Below are 23,891 nucleotides of genomic sequence, written 5' to 3' on the forward strand. Positions count from 1 at the left end.
CCCAGGGGATGGCCAGTAATGATCACAGGGGCATAATTTGAACAAACATTTACAAGCAATTGTGTTTAGATGGATGTGTGAACACACAAAAAGATTTTCAAATATTTCCCAATTTAAGTATACCAAACCTGTGAACCCTTGGGTGTGGCCAGTAATGACCACAGGGGCATAATTTGAACAAACATTCACAACCAATTGTGTTTAGATGGATGTGCGAATGACAGACACTTTGGCCAATAGAGCTAAAAATGGCCTTTGGCCTTTCAACAAGAACAAGGGAGAGTAATTCACAAAATCAACTGAAGAACCAAAAAGCAAGTGGTCTCCCTTTAATCCTAGACTTGACTTTACATGTAAACTTTGCTGAAAATAGATTTCGCTCATGTACATGTAAACTTGGCTAAAAATAGACATTCACTCATGTAGACTTGACTAAAAATAGACATAGCTAAAAAAAGCATTTTTTTTTTAAAATTTCAAGGCCCATAATCTAGGCATGCATGGGCGGATCTGGTTTTCGAAAGGAACCAAGCTCTGATTGATATCTAAATACTGTACAAGTTTCATAGAGATACAATAAAAACTGAAGACTGTATCGTGTGCACAAGCAATTGTTTACAGACGCACGCACGGACACACATACGACGTACACATTACAATCACATAAGCTCTTCTGGCCTTTGGCCAGTAGAGCTAAAAATACTAGAAATAATGAACAATCTAATAATTAAGGCAAGAACTTCGCAGAGGGAATGGAATGCCCATCTTCTTTTCAGCCAAGCAAGGGGTATAAGATATGGGCCTTTCTAGATGTGTGTGTATTGTTTCTGACAACATTGTACCTAGTGAATATTTTAAATGTTTTTTTTAGCTTTGCCCAAGGTTAAAGTTATAGCCCTACAACAACGCCCCTGACAGCAACACTATCATTATACTTTTACAACTTTTTCTTCTAAATACTGAAGAATATCATAATATAACCGGAGCATATACTAGAAGTTGTTTTCAATGTTTTATTCATACCGTAATACATGAACATGTAATTAATTACAAACATGACTGGCTAATACATAAATGTACATATAATTGAAAAATTAATAAATAACAAACATGAGACACATGCCGATGGTAAAAGTTTATGAAATATATCTCATAATGTATACAATGGAATCATTTGCAGACATGAAGAATGACTGCTTTAAAAACATGAGATAACAAATCGTGGGGCAGTAACTGAAAATTTAGACAGTCAGAGAACATAAGAACAGTGTATAGTTGAATGACTGCATGAGTGTGTGATGAAATATATGACAAATTACAGAAGAGGTCAATTTTAGTGAAAACAGTGGTGCAACAATTTCTTCCATTTAACTTTTTTGGAAGAATTCTGTTAAAAATATAAACAAGCAAATATAAAAATCACAATATCATCAGTGCTTCTCAGAAATTAAAAAGGTCAAACAACATTAAAAACTTAGCAGGAACATGCAAACAATTCCTATAGCTACACCCTTATAAAGCATCTTCAAAATTAACCCTATGTTTTCATCAATTAATTCATGCATATTAATTGCTCTTGACTTTAACCATTGTATTTAATAAATTGTATGTATGTATGATGAGAAACTGTAATGGATTAAATAAAATATGAGTTCTTCTCATCCTCATAAATCCTGTTCAACGAATATCCTCTGATTGCAGTTTCAAAGACCATAATACATGACAGTGTTGATCAGCTCAACAAGTCACATACCCTCAAGCATGAGTCAATTTCAGAATCCTGATTGGCTGGTTCACCATTAGGCTTCAATTCTGATTGGCTGAGACAGTTCACATGAAAGTCACACTGCACTAACAGGATCGTTTTCTTCAAACTGGTAGTTTTGGAGAATATGCGAGGCGGAGTTCGCCCGACGGTCAGCTCTAAGAGGAAAAAAACCCTCATCGTCATCTGTGTGCTGGAACGATGGCTCAGTTGCTATGGTTACATGGTTGTTGTACTCCTCATCCGGGTCGTACCCATTGCAGCTATACAATTTCGATTTCTTCCTGTTTTGGAGAATAAAAAGAAACATATTGAATTAAACCAATTTCTAATGTTATTCCATTTGATATAATCAGGATAAAATAAATGTCAATATCAGTTGTCCAGAAAAATTGTGATAACAATTAAGATTGAATTAACTTAATTAATTGATTCCATCACTTTAACATCCAAATAATTTGAAGCACTTACATTATATAGCAAACAAGAATTATTGTTTTTAGTCAAAAGCAAAGAATACACTACATACAGCATTTAGAGAAATCTATGTCTAATATATATAGCAGGTGGAGCAATAAAAGATAGCTACGCTATGCCCTAAACAGAAAAGGACTAGTTTTAGCAAACATTGCACTTTAATATTTATAAATGTAATAAATCTAAAACGTGTCACAGAAAGAAAGTGAAAACTAACAAGGTGTTATGGATATTAAACAGTTAAAACCTCATCCCAAGGGCAGCTAAGGGTAGCAAATATACTTTAAATAAGTATGTATACAGGATTCTGTTAGCTAACTTTTGCCCTATCAATATACATTTCAATATTCACAGCACACACTCAACTTGGTGGCCTTCTTCAATACATGGATAGTGCATGTTAAGAGATGATTAAGCAATTAACTAGATCTCTTATCGCAAAATCAGATAGAACCCTTTTAACTTTTTAAGGCATACTGATTTTCAAAGAACAGTGTTTTGTAATAGTTATATAATATATAAGTTTATCGTGCTGATGTGAATATTGTAATGTTCATGAAACACTTGGTTACATAGTGAGCAATTCAATGACAAGAGAAGGAGGGATCTATACATACAGTTGACTGTGGGGGCGTGGTCAACATAGCCCGACTCACCGAGATCGGCCTTCATAAACAATAAACAACACAATAACAACAAACATGGGCATGTATGTATGGGCGTATGGGCATGAGTGAAGAATGGTGGCTATATCTGGTGATCAACAAGTTATGAACAAAGTACAATTCAATAAAAGTCTGCTCGAAACAGAGCACCACAAGCAGGTGCGATGCTCATCAGCTTTTGTCAGCTGTTCTTGTAGTTAAACTAAATAAATATAACAGCAGGAGTAATGGGACTTGCTAATCATGTGCCCGTTGTTAACTTGCATACCAAATGTAATGCTAATAGTTATGCTTATAACAGTTTTTGACTTATGGACCAAGGTTAAATATTTTGCATGACACGACCAATTCTGACACTAAAGCTATGAAAATGCATTGAGAGTTGTTTTCTTTAAACACAGATGAGCAAATAATTCGGGCTACTGTAGAGTACTAAAACAAACATTTTGCTATTTTCAGCTAATTAATCAGGTTTTGTTGTTAAATTGCTTTTCAACAGAAATGTTTTTAATGTGTGATGGTAGAATGAGAATGACACATGAAGTGCATTCCAGAGCCAACACTGATGTAAGCATGCAATAGCATTCACCCATACCCTAGGTAGTAAAACAGTGTGATTTCTTTTTGCTGCTCCAATAACAAAAACATAAAGAGTTCATCATTTATAAGAAAAGTAAACAATAAGGAATCATATAACATTGCATCTATACATTCTTGGAAACACTTTTGATTTTAATCTAATGTCCAAAAATCTTTAAAGATGCACTCTTACTCCCAAACAAGATTCATCACAATTAATAAAATTGTTTTAATATTCAAAAAAAGATGAATAAATGTCGAAAACAATGGTTCTTATGAAGGATACAGAGTTTAATTTGAAAGAAATCAGCATAAAACACGGTATTTCTACCTTATGATATAAGACCACAGTAAATCTTTTAGCATTCACCAATCATTTAATATTTTTGCGCTTTCTGCTATTTAATACACAGTTACAATCTTGTTATCAGTAATTAATATTTTCCATAAATGCATTATTAAGTAAGTAGTTAAAGGTTTATCAGTCAAAATTTATGTTTGTTATACATGATTATGTATTGATTTTGAATAAGAGTGTCACTTTAAACTGTTCATCAACTCATTACAAGATCTGCTTGGACGGAACAAAATACACAAACCAATTACCATGTACAAATAATATTGCAATAGGTAGTAACCATTTCAGGATACTTACTTCTTTCGACCAAATATATGTTTCAGCTGGTCCTTAAAGGCAGATTTCTTCTTTAGTTTGGAAATATCCTCGGATGATTTTGACAGGGTACCACCTGAAGCTTTCTTTAACACAGGAATTTTAGTTTCCTTTGTGGAATTCTTATTTTGCCCATCTTTACTTTCCTGCCTCAAGAAATCTGTTGAAGATTTAGGTCTCTCCCTTTCCGCAGAAGACCTGGTAGGACTCTTTGAACGTTTCGGTATAAGAGACCCCTCAAAGGAGTTCCTCAGTGGACCAGAGTTCTTCTGTTTGGGTTTAGCCAGGTTTGAAGCTTCCACCTGGGTTTTAAACTTCTCATATGGACTGTTAAGGTTTATTGGGCTCGGGGTTCTTCCTGTTGGACTGGCTGCCCGTTCCATTTTGTGTTGAATCTGCCTGGCGGAGGCTGTTTCTGACTGATATTTTAGCTTAGTTTGGCCAGTTTTCTTAAAGTACATACCATGTTTCTGTTCTAGCTGATCTACACCATTCTCATGCTCACTAGGCCTGACAGGTGTAGAGAATGATTTCATAACTGGACTCTTCTGTTCCTCACCTTTGTTGTTCAGACTGAGGTCGTTGAAATGTTTCTGTATTGGAACTGTGCTGGTGGGTGAGGTAGGGCTGCTTAGATCACGAGGTTGTGTCAGGCTCTGACTCTGTCGCCGCTCTTCAGTCAGCTGCTTTTTTCTCTCAAAACTCATCCTCAGCTGATCTACAGCCTTTAAAACCCTCTCTTTAGTTGAACTTTCACTAGCTTCTGATTCAGCACTACATGTACTGTCAACAGATGAAATCCTACTAGTATGTTGGCTCATGTCTTTATCTGAAGGGTTTATAACAGCTTCAGGTTTAGCTTCATCACTTCTCACTCGCCTACCTGTCTCTTTCTTTGAAAAGTTTCCGAACCCATCTTTTAAACTATTAGTGGGTAAAGGTTTATATTCAGTCTTTGGAGTGGAAGTTTTATCCATACTTGTATTAATGAATGTTGGAGATCTCTGAGATTCATGGCTTTCTGTGTTACCCTTATTGATTTGATCTCGATGTTGGAAATAAAACACAACACTGTCAGTATCAGCTTTGTTCTTTGAGTTATTATTCCCATTTACTCTTTGTTTATCACTGGCAGTGCCTTTGTCCATTTCATCACCTGTCATTTCTCCCGATGATCCAACATCAACAGAAGATACCTTCATGTTATGATTTGCCAATATATCTGATACAGACAGTTTTCCACCAGGAATATCAGACACTCTCTCAAGCTTCTCTTCACTGTCAGAGTCGGAATCAGCATCTGCTAAATTAACTAATTCTTTCTTTTCCAGACAATCCGCAGTATATGCAATCACATCTGATAATTTTGTAACAGAATTTCTCTTTGGCTTATCATTGTCAGATTGTTCGGTACTACTGGCACTTTGCTGTTGATTTTGAGCATTTGCATTATTGTTTTGTTTCAATGGCAGATTTGATGGTCTGTTCGGGGCGGTATCAAATGATAAACTCTTAGCAACTGACTTACTGGTACTGTCACAGGGTACAGGGCTTTGCCTTACAGGTGATCTCCTTGGTGAATCTGCAGTTCTAGTTTTACTTTTTCTCTTCAGGCTCCCCTTTTCATGGCTAGCATTGTGCATTCCAACAGTTGTCTTCCTTGGGCTGTCAGGCCCTCTTTTTTCTTTAGGGAGGGTATCTGAATGTTGTTGACCAGTATCAAACAAACTCTGTGCAAGTGAGGCAGCAAGGTTTGCCTCTGTATTGCCAGGCTTTCTACCAGCTGCTGCTACACTCTGGTTGTAACTTGGAGGTTGGGGAGAGGTATTCTGCCGCCATCTTGGAACCATGATTTTAGGTCTATGGGAGTCAGTCAACAGTTTCATTGGTTTCACTTCCTGCTGAGTGTCATCTATGTCATTATCATCCTCATCATCATCTCCATAGATACCAAAATCATCTTGAATGATATCAACACCTTCTTTAGCCATATTTTGCTTATGTTTTTGAATTTTATTCTTTGTTGCAAGGAATTGCTTATGATAAGACACATGCCCATCAGCTAAGTCATGTTCATGGTCACTGTAGTCATCTGGCAGATTATTAGTTTCTGCAAGAAGTTTTTGTAGAGACATTTGTAACTCCTGCCGAGACCGGTCACTGGAGCTGGAGTGTGGTGGGGAGATGGCCAGGCTTGCCTGGTGGGCAAGCAGGTCAAGGTACTCATCACCATGGTTACGACCCCTATATGAGAACTCCATGGCAGACTGTGGCCTTTGTCGCATCCTTTCTGCATACTCCTCCCGTTTCATAGAACTGTCAAAATTGTGAGCACTTTTGGAATTTTGTAGCACTTGTGGTGTTAAAGGTCTGAGATAGTGTGGGTTAATGGTAGTCTGTTCAGGCTGTTTTCTTGACCTTGACCTTCTGTTGGTGCTGTTTTCCCTGGGGAGGGGCAACTTGGAGAGGGAGGAGAACATTCGAGACTGGGGCAGGGAGGCGAGGTGAGGAGACATTCGCCCATCCTGCAGGGACTGGAGCTGGGCGGGCAGGTCAGGGTTGCTGCTGTAGGTCGCAGTCTTCTTGCCCCGAGGTGTGCCAGCCCCAACCTCCTGGGCTCTGTGTTCTCGCTTCTCACGTAACATCTGCAACAGGTATCTGCAAATGATAAAAGATAATAGTCTAAGAGAAATGTATAAACTCTAGATTTTATTAGTATGAAGAAATTAATATGTTTATTTTATAGACTCAATTATCTATACAGCATTAATGAGTTGGACATACAACCTTTTTAAAATTTCTTTGTAGATAAACTTGATCTTCTGACAATAACACACGGAGTCAAATGAGAATTTGTAATTGGTTATTACCGATATTATTAACTTGTGCATGTTATGGATAAATTTCCATTGAAAACGCGTAAGGTGAATCATAAAAGGTACCGGTAGGTAAATTTGGTAAAACTATAGTAACCATTTCAGCTTCTATGTGTAAATAAATACATCTATAGACTTAATGCACAGTTCTGTTTTATAAATATCAATACACAGTAACATACCTGCGTGAGGAATTTGGTGACATCGGTGACTTGGCCCTCTCTTCTTCGTTGGAGTGAATGCCGGAGTCTCGAGACATCGGGTTCACCTCACCACTACTGGCACTAGACTTGGAACGTGCAGAGATGCCCGCCTCATGGACCCTGTGTATTCACAACAGCATGGTGGTTAATGAATACACAAAAGTTTTTACAGCTCAAATAAGATGTGAAAGTTTACCTTATCCTTACTAGGTCAAATACTTTAAATAAAATGGACTGATCTATCAAAAAAAAAGATATGAGCATTTCAGGACTTCAAATTTACCAGTTAAAAGGTCAATTTTCTAAATTGATTTTCAAAAATTACTGCAGTATAAATAGCATCAACTGTCACCTGTAAACATTAGATACAAAACAAAATTGCAAAATAATGAACAACAAATAGTTGAGATCCACCCACCTTTTCACATGTTGTCCATTGCCATTAATGGCCATCATGGCCTGTTCCAGGTCGTCATTCATACTGGTCAGGAACTGTTTAAGTCTGGCCAGGGAAGACTCCAGATAGTAGCGGTCAGGATGGTCAACTGAAGTCGCCTTTAATAGACTCTGTAAAATGCAACATACATGTACATTAGTACGGCAAAACATGCTGGTCAGGAACTGTCTGGCAATGTGTTTTAATATGTCCTCTCAGACTGTGTGATCTGGTGGTAAACATCTTTGACAAAAACTATTGTTCAAACTCTCAAAAACTGTTAAATTTTTCAGAAGGGGTAGGGTTTGTGGCTACCTGGTTATAGTAGTTTAAGTGATTACCTTCAGCAGTAATGAGTACTTGGGTATCTGCTGTAAGGGAGCCAGGAGCAGCTGTAACACTGGGGCATTGGCTAGGTACTGGCTCTGAAATGGAAATTTAACAAAGATACAGATAAAATAAAGATAAAAAGCAAAAAAACAACATAGTGGCAACGGCAAATCAACTAATTGTTTTTCAGCTTAATACACACAGCTATGCGATAAGTAGATATTAAAACCTCAGGTTTTATATTTTCTTCAGTTCCACTGAATTATGTCACTCCATAACTTTTCAAAAACAAAACAAAACTAAATACTCAGATTACAAACTTTTGTTAAATTACCTGCATATTTTTTTATCCTTACAGAAAATAAACGAATGTCATGCATACCTGCATGAGTTCCCTGAAGTGTGGGGAATGAGCAAACCATTTGTTCATGGTGTTGATGATGGTCGGGAAGTCATTGATAAAGTCCTTGTACAACATCAGACCTTCTCCCTACAGAAACATATACAGATACACTAATGGTGGAATTAATGGTCCTCATAGCAAGATGAAATTTCGATATATTGAAACGGAGCATGGAAAAATAATCGCTCATGGAAACTATCCTCTTTTTGTCAAATGTTCAAAATTTCTTAATTTATTTCAAAGATCTCCCCAAGGTATAAAGAAGTATTAAGAAGGTACAAAGGTCAGCTTACATCCTGTGATTCTGTGAACTTGGCAAACACATCCCCAATGACACCTCCATGTTTCCACTTCTTCACGCGCTCCTCCAGTTTCCGCAGGATAATGCAGTGCTGCTCATACAGGTGGGGAATGTACGGTGGGAAAAGGAGGGAGAATTCCCGCCGGGCCATGATTGTCTCATCCCGCAGCGGGTTCATAAAGTCCTCCATGAGGGCCCATAGCTGGCCGCAGTATTCCCGCTCAACTTCCACCATGTCCCGTACTGCCTCCTCACGACGCACTGGAGAGTAGCAGGGGGACAACTCATATATACACATATGTATAAGTTTGAAAAATGGTAGAAGTGAAATCTTTTATGTAATTATTACACCACAGAAAATGTAAAAATAACTTACTAACTGACGAAAAAACATAAAATTTAAATAGTTATGGAAGTACAAGCAAAATAATATGGCTGAAAAAAATTATTATGATATAATGAATTATTACAAACAAAGCACTACTTCAGTTATTAAAATAACTAAATTTAGATATAAAGCAAAGTTTACAAATCATATATGTTTAAATTAGAGAGTCATGACATTAATTCTGGAAAAAAAATGAAAGGAGCAATACAATATTTGCATAAACAAAGACCATTTCTGGAGTAGAAAGACTACCTTCTCCTAGGAACTGTTCATGAGGGGGAATCTTTTGGCTTGGCCGTGCCGGACTGTCTTCATACTGGACTACATGCAACATTCACACAAGCATTGGTCAGTTACATGAGTATGGGGGTCAACAGAACACACACACACATATATATATATGTAGACCTGGTTAATAATGTTACTTCAGAAATCTATTTTAACTTCTACATCTTAAATCACAGTCTGTACATGGGGAAACACAATGAGATTACAATGGATTTTATGATGTATATGAATAACATAAATAATGGATTGTGAATATTAGGTGTGAATATTATATACTATTATAAGATTAGGTCTGAAGCACAAGGATGTGTACTTACATTTTCTTTGATGACTGACAGCTCTATGACTACTGCCACTCTATTGGAAAAAACAATGATAGACACAGTATTACAAATGTACATAAAGTATAATAAAGACATTTTGTTTCTTTAACACAAGTCAATTCAAAAATAAAAATGCTTATGGAATAAGAAATAATTATTGAAAATGAGGTGGAGTCATATTGTGGCTGTCAAATACACACAGCTGTGAATGCATATTAAATATACCCCCAAGATGCATAAAACCAAAAACATTATTTTGTAAGGCAGAGTCACATACCCTGGATCGTGAGTGCCTGCTATTGTCCTCATCGTCGCTAGAGGTCGTTGAGAGGTCAAGATTGAGGCATTTCTCCCCGAGGGCTTGGGTCAGGTTCAGGCTCCGGGATACTGCGGCCGTCAGGGACGAGTCTGAGTTGTAGTCCTCTGTGTTGTTAGCAATTATCAGTGACAATAAAGGATATCAACTATGCCCTAATTTCTCAAACATTTTATGTCCCTTAGTACATCATCAAGTTAGGCTCACTTTCACCTTTTAAAGAACTTTGAGACTCAGGCAATCAAGATAACTATGTTTTGGTTTTTGAAAACTCGAGGTTAAGAAACCATTTTGACAAAATGAAATAAGATACTTATACTGTTATGCTTATGATATTGCTGCCTTCTGTTTAACATTTTCCAGCTATTCTTAACATGCAAAAAACCTGAGAACAAAAATGATGCCCACTTTCACACTCAGTGACCAATAAACCAAAAATATATGTGACCAGGATGGGATCCTAAACACTGAATGATTTAATAAAACAGATATTAGAATGAATGATTACTGTAGACATGATTCATAATTTTAATGCTTTTTTAACAAAAACAAATATAAATCTGAATATGGATAAAAGGGAAGTGGTATACACAAGTCATACCCCTGTGCATGTGTTGTAGTGAGTTGAGATAGGGGTGCACCATGGGGCCCACCTCTGGAGGAATGGTGTTATTGTTCTCCTGTACGGAGCTCCCACACAACCGCAGTCTGAAATAACACAGAAACGTTGGAACATTTTTTCAATTCATTGAGGTATAGCTCATATGATACTAAAAACGGCAATTTAAATCAACCCATGTAAATTGAAGACAATTTTTTTATCTGAAATTTCCCAGTACCTGGCCTGTTCAGAGAGTGCCCCTGACCGCTCTAGCTCCTCCAGAAGCATGGTTTTGTCCGTCTGGTAAGTATCAAGCTTCTCCTGCAAGCCTATCTGCGCCTCAGAAACCTCATCCAGCTTTCCACTCAGTCTCTCAACAGCTCCCTGAAATTACAAGATTGGCTCAATTTACAGGCAATGAGTAGTGTATTGTTTTGGGTGTAGAATAATAAGATTCTCATTTACTTTTGATTGTCATAAAAAAGATTAGAACCCATGATAATCTTAGCATAACAGCATTGTTTATACAAAAATTAGTCTACAATATATGATTCTAATATTACAAATATAAAAAGTGCTTATATTATAGAAGGCACATAAGAACCATTTTTGACCAAAAGTATGGTGCTGACTCATGGGAAAAACAAAACCATCCGCACAATGGAAAACAACTGTTTGTTCAACTATTTTGACAGAAAAGCATAACAGATATGTGGGGAAGTTAGAAATGGTTCCAAAAAGTTAATTAGCATAACACAACAAAATAAATCTTCTTCTATGATAAATCTAGGTATGATAGAAATTACATACAATCAGTCTGCTGTAATTATTCTAAATAAATGTGAACCTCTTCATATTCCTGAACACTCAGCACTTCTGAGTAATATTTCAGATGACAATTCTCTACAACTTGAACAATTAGAGTGTCATTTTTTGTTTACCCATATGCTATAACAGGCATGATTAGAGATGTTAGAGTTTTTATGGTTTGAGCTTGCCTCATTGTTTGACCCCACCACATCCCCATTGCAGTTTAAAGAGGAATTAAGAAGCGGAAAGCAGAATGTTTACCTTTATTATCGACTGAAGTTTAAAGCAAAACAGAAAAATTTAGCCGAACAAAATTGTCTGTTTGTCATGATGAATGACATCTAAAGCATTACACAACAGAGAGAATAGATGAGCGGTCAGCCCTGGTTAAATGGGGGCCAACCAGGCTTAGACCATTGATGATTATCAGAGCCATGATTGTAAATTAGCATAATTATATGTTGTAAAGGAACTGTTCTAATGTCCTTGGATAGGTAAAACACTGATATAAAATATGTTTTAAAAGAAGCCTCTGTAATTAGCCAGAGGGATTTAACGAAGAACTACAGTTACTTTTATGCTTACCTTTGATTGTGATTGGTCACTAGTCAGACACAGTGGTTTTCAAGGGAAACATGATTGGTCACTAGTCAGACACAGTGGTTTTCAAGGGAAACATGATTGGTCACTAGTCAGACACAGTGGTTTTCAAGGGAAACATGATTGGTCACTAGTCAGACACAGTGGTTTTCAAGGGAAACATGATTGGTCACTAGTCAGACACAGTGGTTTTCAAGGGAAACATGATTGGTCACTAGTCAGACACAGTGGTTTTCAAGGGAAACATGATTGGTCACTAGTCAGACACAGTGGTTTTCAAGGGAAACATGATTGGTCACTAGTCAGACACAGTGGTTTTCAAGGGAAACATGATTGGTCACTAGTCACACACAGTGGTTTTCAAGGGAAACATGATTGGTCACTAGTCACACACAGTGGTTTTCAAGGGAAACATGATTGGTCACTAGTCACACACAGTGGTTTTCAAGGGAAACATGATTGGTCACTAGTCACACACAGTGGTTTTCAAGGGAAACATGATTGGTCACTAGTCAGACACAGTGGTTTTCAAGGGAAACATGATTGGTCACTAGTCAGACACAGTGGTTTTCAAGGGAAACATGATTGGTCACTAGTCAGACACAGTGGTTTTCAAGGGAAACATGATTGGTCACTAGTCAGACACAGTGGTTTTCAAGGGAAACATGATTGGTCACTAGTCAGACACAGTGGTTTTCAAGGGAAACATGATTGGTCACTAGTCAGACACAGTGGTTTTCAAGGGAAACATGATTGGTCACTAGTCAGACACAGTGGTTTTCAAGGGAAACATGATTGGTCACTAGTCAGACACAGTGGTTTTCAAGGGAAACATGATTGGTCACTAGTCAGACACAGTGGTTTTCAAGGGAAACCACTGAGCTTGGAAACTGCTACTTATTTATGTGCAATAGGTCGTAAGTTTTGGTACACATGGTACAAGTATAGCGTTTAGCAAAATCCTCAGAGACATAAGGCAAGTACACACCAGTTATCGACATTATGAATATGTGTTTTCCACATATGTATCTCCTAAATTGTTCCTTTTTTCTAACACTTATTAGAACATTTAAACTTATATTTAGCTGCATTTGAAATACCATAAAAAATATAAATACACATTTAAACATATTCAGTCACGTCTTTGATATCTTGCATTTAAATTTCTCTAGTAATTCTACTGCCTCACATTTTATAGTATGAGGATGTCTTTTGTATGCTATATTAAAATGGTTTGTTCCACATCATTGCTCTCAGACACCTGTGCCAGGACATTGCTCTCAGACATAGACCTCAATCCCAGGACATTGCTCTCAGACATAGACACCTGTGCCAGTACAATGCTCTCAGACATAGACCTCAATGCCAGTACATTGCTCTCAGACATAGACACCTGTGCCAGTACATTGCTCTCAGAGATAGACCTCAATGCCAGGACATTGCTCTCAGACACCTGTGCCAATACATTGCTCTCAGAGATAGACCTCAATGCCAGTACATTGCTCTCAGACATAGACACCTGTGCCAGTACATTGCACTCAGACATAAACACCTGTGCCAGGACATTGCTCTCAGACATAGACACCTGTGCCAGTATATTGCTCTCAGACATAGACACCTGTGCCTGGACATTGCTCTCAGACATAGACACCTGTGCCAGGACATTACTCTCAGACATAGACACCTATCACTCACAGGTATGTAAAAGAGCACTTGGTAACCATTAAAAACATACTTTCATAATCAGATACTGAGTCTATATCCAAAGGAGAAAAGTACTAAGGATGTAAAATATGTCTTTAAGGCATTACTGTCAATTATCTTAAAAGTGACGGACAAACTGCTGACAAAGTGGTATCTGAACTTTGGCAATATTTTCTCTGGCAGACAACAGGGTTCCTTGTCAAGACAGCAACATTGCTGTTGTTTATATCTGAGAGCTTGGTGGGAAAGGATGGATTAATCATATTGATCTCTCTGGTTAATAGGCTCTTTCATAACTGAACTTAATTTAGTATTAGAGATAAACATGGTGATTAAATATTATAGAAGTTTAATTTACTTAGAAATTATGTTTGAAGGAGATAGGCGTTGCATGATTTTCTGCCCTTGTGAATAAATGCTGTCTAAATCCTGCCCCTAGAGCAGGGAGTTAAATGCCGCCCTAGAGAAGGGAGGCAAATCCCGCCCCTAAAGCAGGGAGGTAAATCCCACCTCTAGACCAGGGAGGAAAATGCCGCCCCTAGAGCAGGGAGGTAAATGCTGCCACTAGGGCAGGGAGGTAAATGAAGGTAAATGCCGCCCCTAGAGCAGGGAGGTAAATGCCGCCCCTAGAGCAGGGAGGTGTGCCAAAATTACTGGTCAGGTATGTTCTAGGGCATTAATTATATCTTGAGGTGAAAATCCAGCTAATCCTATTTCCCAGGTGGCAGTCTCACTATCTGTCAAAATCTTCAGGAAATAAATCAATGTTTGAAGCCTGCTGCTTCAGAATGGGGGAAAATCATTGATAATAACATTACCTTGAGATCCTGAACTGTACGACTGACAGAGGTAATCTCGCAGTGGCACTGCTGGGTGTTGTCGGCTAGTTGCTGTTGCAGAGTCTGATCCCCGTACTGTATCTTGGACAGCTCCTCCATGGCACGTGTGAACCCCGTCTTCATCTCAACTACCATCTGCTGAACCTTCAAACAGGCAGAAACATTGTTTATGTGCTCATCTATTTCATACTATAACATTCCATATTTCATATATTTCTGACATGTCAAACTTTTCATAGTGATGAGCAGTAGAACATTTCCTTAAGACATAAGGAAATGGCTATCTGAAAGCTTTTCCTTATGAAAGCAGGGTTAAGCAAAAGTTTGTACAACTAAATAAAGAAACTGCTGACAGCATCTATAGAATTGTTGGAAATCTCTCCTCCATACATAGGGATCCCTGATAAAACAGCTCCATTGTTCTCAAACCTATAGAAATGACAGACCACCATGAAATTGTGCTTCAATTTGAGCATCTGCTAAAAGAAATGTCAGATGTACTACTTGACAAAATAGAAACGAATAACAAGCAGAACTAACATTGTATCACACTGTTAGTTTTGTGCTAACAGCATTGTTGAATGTAAGACACCAGGCCGGCAGCCAAAACAAGAAGAAAGAATGATTACTGTCACAAAATAATATGTTGTAGGCCACTGTACAAGCTGAGCCAACATGGAGAATATACTGCAGAATCTTAGCAATTGTGAGACTTTCTAAAGGTTTGCATCTCCGGAAGTGTATTTTCTTAATTTCTACTGTATAATGAGGACCTAGTTCTTGAATAGCTCAAATGTTTAAATGCCATAATTTTTATTTCTGTTCAAAAGCTTTTTATGATAAACACTTTGTATGATAAGAATCAGATTATTCGTTTCATAGACCTGTTAATCGTTTTACACTGAAATATCTTAAGCAATTTAAATTAAAGTAAAACTTATTCAAAGCTCGATATCTGACAAGGTTTTGATGGCAAATGAACCTTACAAGCTTTGTTTAAAATCCTTGAATAATCAGACATTTAAAATCTCTATATGGCATACAATGCCACGCGATCATCAGATCAAATGTCAAATACCTGCCTTGTTAATAATAAGATATTAAACTGGCCTTTGTAATTATAGTAATCATTGATCTTAATTCATACTTGTAATGTCAACACTTCATATTTGTACACCCCTTTGTTTAGATTGAAATGTTTGAAATTACTGAAAATAATATAATCAATCCTTTAAATGTTTGTTATGTTTGTTAAACCACAGGACAGGAAGAGTATTCAAAGAACCAAGTTCCATCCTTAGACAGGAATATAACAACGTCAATTCAAACATTAACACTGTTTGACTCAGTCAACAAAGTAGAAGTCTCAGCACGAAATGAGGATTCCAATACATGTCCGTTTTTTATCAATCTAAAGTTATTGGCATTGCTGCACAAATGTCACACGTCTACTAAGTTTCACCACACATACTGGGTACTTATCTTTTCTTAAACACTTTTTTTTATTTATTTGGGTGTACCCCCCCATGAAGTTACTAGCCGTGCAAGGAATTCAAAGAGATATGGTATTAAAAATGCAACATTCAAATAAGATGAAAAGCCAAAGTCCTTATATAAAATCTACTAAATATAATGAATTCCTGGTTAATAATTCTAGTTTCATCATGATAATGAGTTTTATAAGAAGAGAATGGCAAACAAAAGCATCATAGTTTTGAACAGACCTCTATCTGATAAACTCTTTTTCTTTAAATTTGCATTATTTGTGTATGAGTTTGCACCCAAATCCATTACTCTTATCATAAAATCTGCATTTTTTGAAAACAAATTTATCATCAACAACATAAGAAGTTTGCCAAATATCCAGGTGTTATGTTGAAGAAGGCTAAGAAATAACATTTTGCTGAAAGTAGCCCTGACAGCAGCTATCAATTTCCCACAATGCATCTATAGATTTCCTGATCTATAGATTTCACACAATAACTCTAGATTCATCCCACAATGCCTACCACCACTCACCTGATCAGAAACACAGACAACTCGAGACATTCCTCATAACAAATCTAACATAATTTTTTTTTTATAGAAGCTCATTATTTATAACAGTGAGTTCCTCATCTTTTATGAGTTTTTATTCTCTTATCATTGTAATTGTTGTACATTCAGTCCTATCCTTATATTACACAAAGAACATATCAGAATTTATACTTAAACTCCGTTTACATCTTGCGTGGTACCTAAACTTTGTGCATTATTCTTCATTAGGTACCTACATTTCTTTTATCCATTATAGGCTTTCATTAAAAAACCATTGTAAGGTTTGTTCCAGGAATGTTCCCAGTTCTTTACAGCTTTAGTATACAGCTTATGGTATGTGGCGTCCTGCTGGTTTTCTTTGAAAACAAAATTTATTCTTTCAGTATGAAGTGTTCAATTGTTTGTAAATATTTGCCAAGAAAATTATTGAACATCTCTTGATACTGTTTTAATCCTTGTTAATATATTAAAGTACATCATTTTTTTCACAACTCTTTAACTTGACTTTTGTATACTATTTTCATAAAAAATGTCAATACAGGATAATTAAGGCTTAAAACAAAACAAAGGGGTGGCGAAAAGAAAAACAATGGTCTCCATTTACAGACAATAGCAGGAATGGAATCTTGTACGATCTGGCATATTTTCAACTCAGAGTGTTCAAACTTTCCTTAGCGCCCCGGACTTACCTTTTCACAAAAGAAGTCATCTGATTGCTCTGTTATCAAAATACTTTCTTTGTAAGGCTAATCTGTAGTGTTTACTGAGTTTGTTTGTTTTTGTGAATATTGTTTGAAACCAAACACTACAGAAGGCCCAGTGGTTCAAGTGACAAGCCCGAACCATGAAACAGATAGGCAAAAATAAAAATAATAAAAAAATAAAATAAAAAAATATATATAATAATATTAAATAACTAAGGTAGAAGATAGGTCTGGATTTTTTTATTTCTTTTTTTATGTAAATTTGTGTCTGAATACAATTGTATTATGATTGTCACGTTTGAAACTGGTTCTATTGGATCTGGATTACATTAACTGGAATGCTCTTAACAAACGATACATGTAGGCAAAAAACTTAAGGAAGGTGTAAACAAAAGAAGAAAAAAAGAGAGAAAAAAACAGTTTGATGGCAACATATTTTATTAGGTCAGGCTGAAATTAGTAGGGTAGGTTTGAAAACAAGAAACAAATTGTTAAGCCTTATGGTTTTCCTGTACCTAGGCACAAATATTACCTTTCAAATTAAAGGTTCCAATATGCTAGATTGATTTCAATTAAATAGAATTAGAAGATTAATAGAATTATAACAACTTGATTCGGATTTCACATACCACTGACATATATTGCTACGATTTATGAAGCAAAGGGTATTTGTTTAAGTTACAATGACTTAACTAAAATAATAAATACAATAAATTAATCTTGAATGTGCTACAAACAAAATATTTGCACTTATTTATATTACTAACAAATTTGTGGTACCAACAAAGCCTGGCACAAGGCTTAAAGCTTTAATCTTAATATGTTAATACATCATTTACAACCAAATATGAAATAAAAAAGGGTATTTTTTCCCTTATCTACTAGGCAATAGAATAATTCCATATTGTGTGTCCCAGAAAGGTTCATTGTGCTCTTAATGTTTGGTTTATACAACTTTATTGTAGTGTCATTAAAACCGTTTCCTGAATAGAATCAGGACTGAGTTTCTTGAAGATTGAATCAAACTCAATCTGAGTATTTCTAAGACCAGTGATAATATTATCATCTTGGGTTAAAACTAGGTCCAACCAGTGGAAATATAGTTCAGCTTCCCCTGTAAACATACATTTTGCAGCTAAATTGTTTTTGTCAAATTGAAAATAAGGTCACTAGGTCAAATATTAAGGCAAACGTTTCTTTTTCCATTTGTAAGTTCAACACAGAAAATTTTGTCTTAATATTTGACCTAGTGACCTGATTTTTAAACTGAGATGACCCCTTTTCACACTGGTCTTGAATATCATGTTGACAAACATTTTGACCACATTTCATGAAGATTGGATAAACACTGTTAAATCTCTGAGCATTTTTTTTTCTTGATTTGACCTAGTGACCTAGTTTTTGACCCAAGATTACCCATTTTCAAACTGGTCTTAATTATCATGCTGAGAAATATTCTGACTGAGTTTCATGAAAATTGGATCAACTCGGTCAAATTTATAAAATTAATAAGAATAAGTTTTAGGACAATTTTACTTAAACGATATTTTACCTAATGACCTATTATTTGACTAAAGATGATCCATAATCACAATGGTCTTTAATACGACGCTGACCAAATATTCTGACCAAGTGTAATAAAGATCAGATGAAACTGTTGCCTTTATGGGACAGGAAACGACAACTTTAAGACAAAATTGTTAGTGACACCTGAACACTAGCCTATCGCCCACATGTCTAATTTTCGCAATTCTATACTATAACAGATATGAAAAATATGGCTTCAGAGCACATTGTCTGAAATGCTGTGGTGGCGGTGCCTGCCCTGCCGTGCCTCTCAGAGCTACAGTAGTGAGTCAGTAAACAACGAAGGTAGAACATGTATTGTCAAGGTGGTACGTACCAGAGCCAGCTGATCTGTCAGGTCTCCTGGTGGATCCATCAGGTCTGTAATAACAAAAACACAAAAGATTTTAAATTGTACAACATCTATGCATATTTCATTAATAGATACTTATTTCTTTCTGGCTTAAGTTTAATACTGTAGTTCTTTATGATGTAATGAGTCAAGAATTTTGATAACTAAAGCAGACTGCAGTTGATACATGATGTTCCCAGTTTAGCATCTAAAACATTGACATTATTTTGCACTTCTAATTTAATATCAAACAAATGAAAAATATTTTCATTTATGGCAACAAATGTTTCATGTGATGAAAAAAATCTTACGCAAGTTTCATTTAATACAAAATTTTATAAAAATCATTAAGGGAGCCTAAGGCTGGTTTCTTAAGTTTTCTTTAACTTGTTTCATAAATCAAATGGCAACTCATGTAAGATCCCATATATTGTGTTTGTTTGGGCCATTTTGAACCACATGGGCTTCTTTTAGAATGGAGTTTATATAAACGAAACATAAATAATTATGTATACAAGAACTCTATTTCTTTGGTCAACATTTTTGCTACTTCTGTACAATTCATTCTTCTTTGAGCTCAAACAACTGAAAATATGTAAGACAGACTTTAGTACCTGTTTATATTTGCAGAATATGAACATTAAAGTGTATAAAATGAAGCAAAGTAAATAGACACACAAGTGTGAAACATTAAGGAATGTTTTTAATAATAATTTATTATAAAAATATACAAATATAAGGTCTCACCTGAAAAGAGGTGTCAGCTAGATTTTAAAGAATTTCAGACATTGACATTTAAATGAAAAAATATATTCCATTTCATGTGCAAATGACATTCCCTCACCACAAAACCCTATATTGCAGCTTGAATGCAAAATAACCCGGACATTACATCAAGATCAATACATTTAAATACCTATATAAACTATAAATGTATTTAAATTTTATCAATGTATCAACGACATGAATGACATGAATTTCGAATGATTGATAAATCACTTCAATTACTGAGGAGATGATCATATTACGTCTAAGGAGACACTACATTCCCCATTATGCCTTTAAACAAATATTCCCATCAAAGAGAAAATCGAAACAACAAGCTTTATCATCTTACGACACGCTGGTCATGATTGGGACATGTTGTTCAGTTGATTGACAAATATTGGCCATTAAACTTACATGTAATCTGTCAGAACACTTTCTTTTTTTTTATTAATTGTTTTATATTAATTGTTTTATATTGAAGAGAAACTGTTACATCAAGTTACACAAATGTTACATTTTATAATATAAACATGAGAAATGCAATGTACATAGACAAAAATATATGGAAATACATGTACACATGGAATGAAAATTTGCTCTAAAATAGCAAAGCTGGCACTTCACTATCTCTGCGGGCTTTAACAATCAAACAAAACCTCTTCAAAGGAGATATTTTCACTTATAAAAATATCTATATATCACTTAATACAAGATTGTTGACAGAAGTACTCTTTCCTCAATGGCATAAAAAGGGTTCTTATAGATGCGTTTTGTCTATAACATTCTTTTGAGCTATGGTTCTACAAAGTTCTTGTGGTCAGACATTAAGAAAATAGCAATTCAAAAGTGTTTACAATAACAGGATCTTCCTACTTGTGTTTGTCAGGGAAGCTGGGTGAAAGCAGTCAGTTTAATTCACAGGGGGTCAATAGCCACTGATTGACATGGTCTTGGGGAACAATCTGGGATAAGATCTGGAATAACAGGACAATCTTGATGTATTGCAAATTAAGCAGGGTTTTAAGTCTGTTTGAAATGACCAGCGCCTATTGATTTACTTTCATGTTGTTGCTTTCTTCTCTGTGAAATATAATACACAGTTCTTGATTTGAGATAGGAATTGCAGGTTTTTGTATGATGAATAATTTTCAGAAAAAAGGCAACATTTAATACGAGCCACATCACACAAAGAGCAACTTGCATATATTTCCTCCAAAATCCTCATATAAACCCATTTAATAAATTATCACTGATTAGCTCAGTTTTTTTTCCGGCAATTTACTGCAAATTATGAATCATACATCATTTCCATCCTTGAAAGTGAGGCAGGCTAAGAACTTTTTTCCAGACAATTTTATGATAGTATAAAATAAGCCTCACTTAATTATAGGTACAAGTTCAGGTATATAAATGGACCAAAGAGGACTTGAATAATTTCCAGACATAATCTCTATGCTACAGATATTGAGATAGACAGCCTGTTTATCTAGACAATGATGCTGAACCCAGATTATTTATCTCTGACATCAAAATATCATTTGTTCATTCAAGCATTGTATTCGACTAAGCTCCTGCTTCTCAAGGAAAACAGTGCAGCGCCATTGATCTGTTCATGTTCATGAGATTGAATGCAATGAGATTGCAATACAATTACATGTATTGTGCATTGCTTCCATATGAATTTACTGAAATCCAACATAATACTGAATAACATATTACGCCCTTTCTTACAGTAAGATTTCCAATTAGTTTTAAGCACGCTGGAGGAATTCAATTAAAGTCAAACAAAAATAAAATAATTGAACGTTCAAAATTTAAAGAATAAATGGAAAGAAAACATTTTGTTCCAATTGTAATAATAATACCTGGTTCCATAGCATCTTAAGATTAAATAGACTTATTGTCTGAAGTAAAATGATTTGCCATTGTGCATTAATTTTATTGTTACAGTATGTATATATAGTGACTAGGACAACGATAAAGTAACCTTTTTTACCCACTTCATTATACACATGGAGGATTTTTTTAACAAGTTATTACAAATAAGTGATTGCTAAATCAGTGTATGTTAAAATACAACATAATTAATATTGAAATGAAAATTAAAATCAAATTTCAAGTTATTAAAACCTAAGCATTTTACCTGTGCTTTTTAGAGAACAGAAGCTGGTATCGAAGTCAAAGTTATCGAGGGCAGAGCAGACGGAGGCAGTATCCATGGTGACAGAGGGAGTTCCGGGTGGGGTGTCGGCAACCCTGGGTTCTCCAGGGGTGTGGGCTGTCTCTAACTCCTCATGGGCGGCATTCAGCTTATCTAGCTTCTGAAATAATTCCACAAGGTTTATCCCCACACAATCACTGGCCGCTCTTGTATCACTTAATTCAAAACCATTCACACAAGTTCCATTTTCAGCACCATTCGATGCATTGATTTCTTCAGTTGAACAGAATCCAGATAAAAATATCTCAGTTTTGTTAAGTCTGCTGCTAGAACTGGCATCAAAATCTTCCACATTAATTTGCACTACAGATTGGTTGGCACTGTGTTCACGATTTTTCACCTCAATTCCTCTTCCTGTGGACGTGGGTGTGGCACTGGACTTTGTGGAGCCACCTGACCCCTCTGGACCTGGGTCCCTGATGTCAGGGTTGTCTTCTGGTGTTGGTGTTGAGTCCCTATCAGCCTGCCTTCGCTCCCTACAACTCTGACATGGCTTCACCAGTCTGCAAATACACCAAACATCACAAGAATCGTTCTTAATCAAAGACCTACATGTATCTACATATAATCCAGGAACCTTTTCTAGTCCCCCATTACCCTGCCCCCTGCACCCCGGGGCACTGTCATTGGCACTAAATGCGTTCCTTTCATCTTCTGAACCAGACTTCAATTTCCCTCCTATATTCACTAAATTACAATATTTGGATCCTCTAGCAGGGTTGCCTTTACTGCTGGGAGGTTTATGGCTCCCTAGGAAAGTCTTTCCCATGATTTTCCAGTTAATGAATTCCTCTAGAAGCTAATACATTTACTACTGGCATCTGACTCACTAAAGATATCACAATAATCCAAATAATTGTCCATCAGCATTAACTGTTGCGGGCAGTTGAGCACAATGCATTGAGATACATTGATACACTCAGGCTCTAGTCGGCAAGTGAGTTCCCAGGCTTTATGACTGGCAGGATTTTATAGTTACAATAACACTTTCCCCCTGATTTCCACCACTTATCTCACATATATACATTCAGAATCTGAGCAATTTTGCCATTATAACCACAGAACTGTGTTATAAATAACTGTTGTCTGGCAAACGGCAATGGGAGAAACATTTTCTGATGCTCTTAATATCTCAGTTATCAAACAGCTGCCACTTTTCAAAGAAGTCTTAATGGGTGTGCAGCAAACATATAAAAAGCATGGGAAGATTACTTTGTAAAATAGATATTTCATACAATAGAGAATCTATAAGCAGAGATAGTTTAATCCTTATTTTGTCCATGAAACATACAATTATCACAGTCTCAGTCCAATTATCTACAACCTTCAGTTAAGGACAGAGTACTTGAAGCACATGTAATCCACAGTTCACAATTTACATTGCCAATTAGTTGAGAAGACTCTCTATAAGAACGTTCATTGTATTTTCCTATTTCAGAGGTATAAACAAACGGGAGGCTGAGCTATGTAAGATACAACATATGTTTGGTTCATCATCATCACTCAGCCTCATTACCATTGCTCAATACTTTGTTTCCCAGGTACGCCTAAATATATCAAACATGCCAGAACTCAGTTGCACCACATATCCCATAATGCCCTGTGCAAAATGCTGCACGTGTAATCACACGTTGTAAAACAGTAAAACACATGTTTAACAGATTGT

General features: G+C 36.1%; 1 protein-coding gene across 11 annotated transcripts; it reads right to left on the reverse strand.

Moving 5' to 3' along the window:
- Positions 1-1,005: 1,005 nt before the first annotated feature.
- Positions 1,006-23,689, reverse strand: LOC128208841 (uncharacterized). Of its 11 annotated transcripts, none has more exons than XR_008256904.1 (17): positions 22,148-23,689; positions 19,222-19,265; positions 14,557-14,721; positions 10,863-11,008; positions 10,625-10,731; positions 9,985-10,130; positions 9,702-9,741; positions 9,349-9,417; positions 8,701-8,969; positions 8,387-8,494; positions 8,016-8,099; positions 7,657-7,805; positions 7,218-7,358; positions 4,142-6,817; positions 3,503-3,534; positions 2,860-2,908; positions 1,965-2,049 (listed from the first exon to the last, which is right to left on the reverse strand). XR_008256904.1 is itself a non-coding variant. In XM_052912477.1 (16 exons), the coding sequence occupies exons 1-16, from the start codon at positions 22,992-22,994 to the stop codon at positions 2,029-2,031; spliced, it is 5,061 nt and encodes a 1,686-aa protein (XP_052768437.1). In that variant the 5' UTR covers positions 22,995-23,689; the 3' UTR covers positions 1,898-2,028. The 11 variants fall into 11 exon arrangements, 7 of the variants coding, with proteins under 7 accessions (XP_052768435.1, XP_052768434.1, XP_052768440.1 ...); XR_008256902.1 differs by having other exon boundaries at positions 3,503-3,537; XM_052912477.1 differs by lacking the exon at positions 3,503-3,534 and having other exon boundaries at positions 1,898-2,049.
- Between the last annotated feature and the right edge of the window lie 202 nt (positions 23,690-23,891).

Source organism: Mya arenaria, chromosome 11 (assembly GCF_026914265.1).
Source record: "Mya arenaria isolate MELC-2E11 chromosome 11, ASM2691426v1".
Classification (NCBI taxonomy): Eukaryota; Metazoa; Mollusca; class Bivalvia; order Myida; family Myidae; genus Mya; species Mya arenaria.

What these genes read in the sequence shown, in the direction of transcription:
- LOC128208841 (XM_052912474.1), bottom strand. Translation starts at nt 22,994, where the DNA reads ATGGGAAAGACTTTCCTAGGGAGCCATAAACCTCCCAGCAGTAAAGGC. An exon ending in AGTTCACAGAATCACAGGAT is followed by an intron (nt 8,495 to 8,700) that starts GTAAGCTGACCT and finishes ATGTTTCTGTAG; the next exon opens with GGAGAAGGTCTGATGTTGTA. An exon ending in AATGGACAACATGTGAAAAG is followed by an intron (nt 7,359 to 7,656) that starts GTGGGTGGATCT and finishes GTGAATACACAG; the next exon opens with GGTCCATGAGGCGGGCATCT.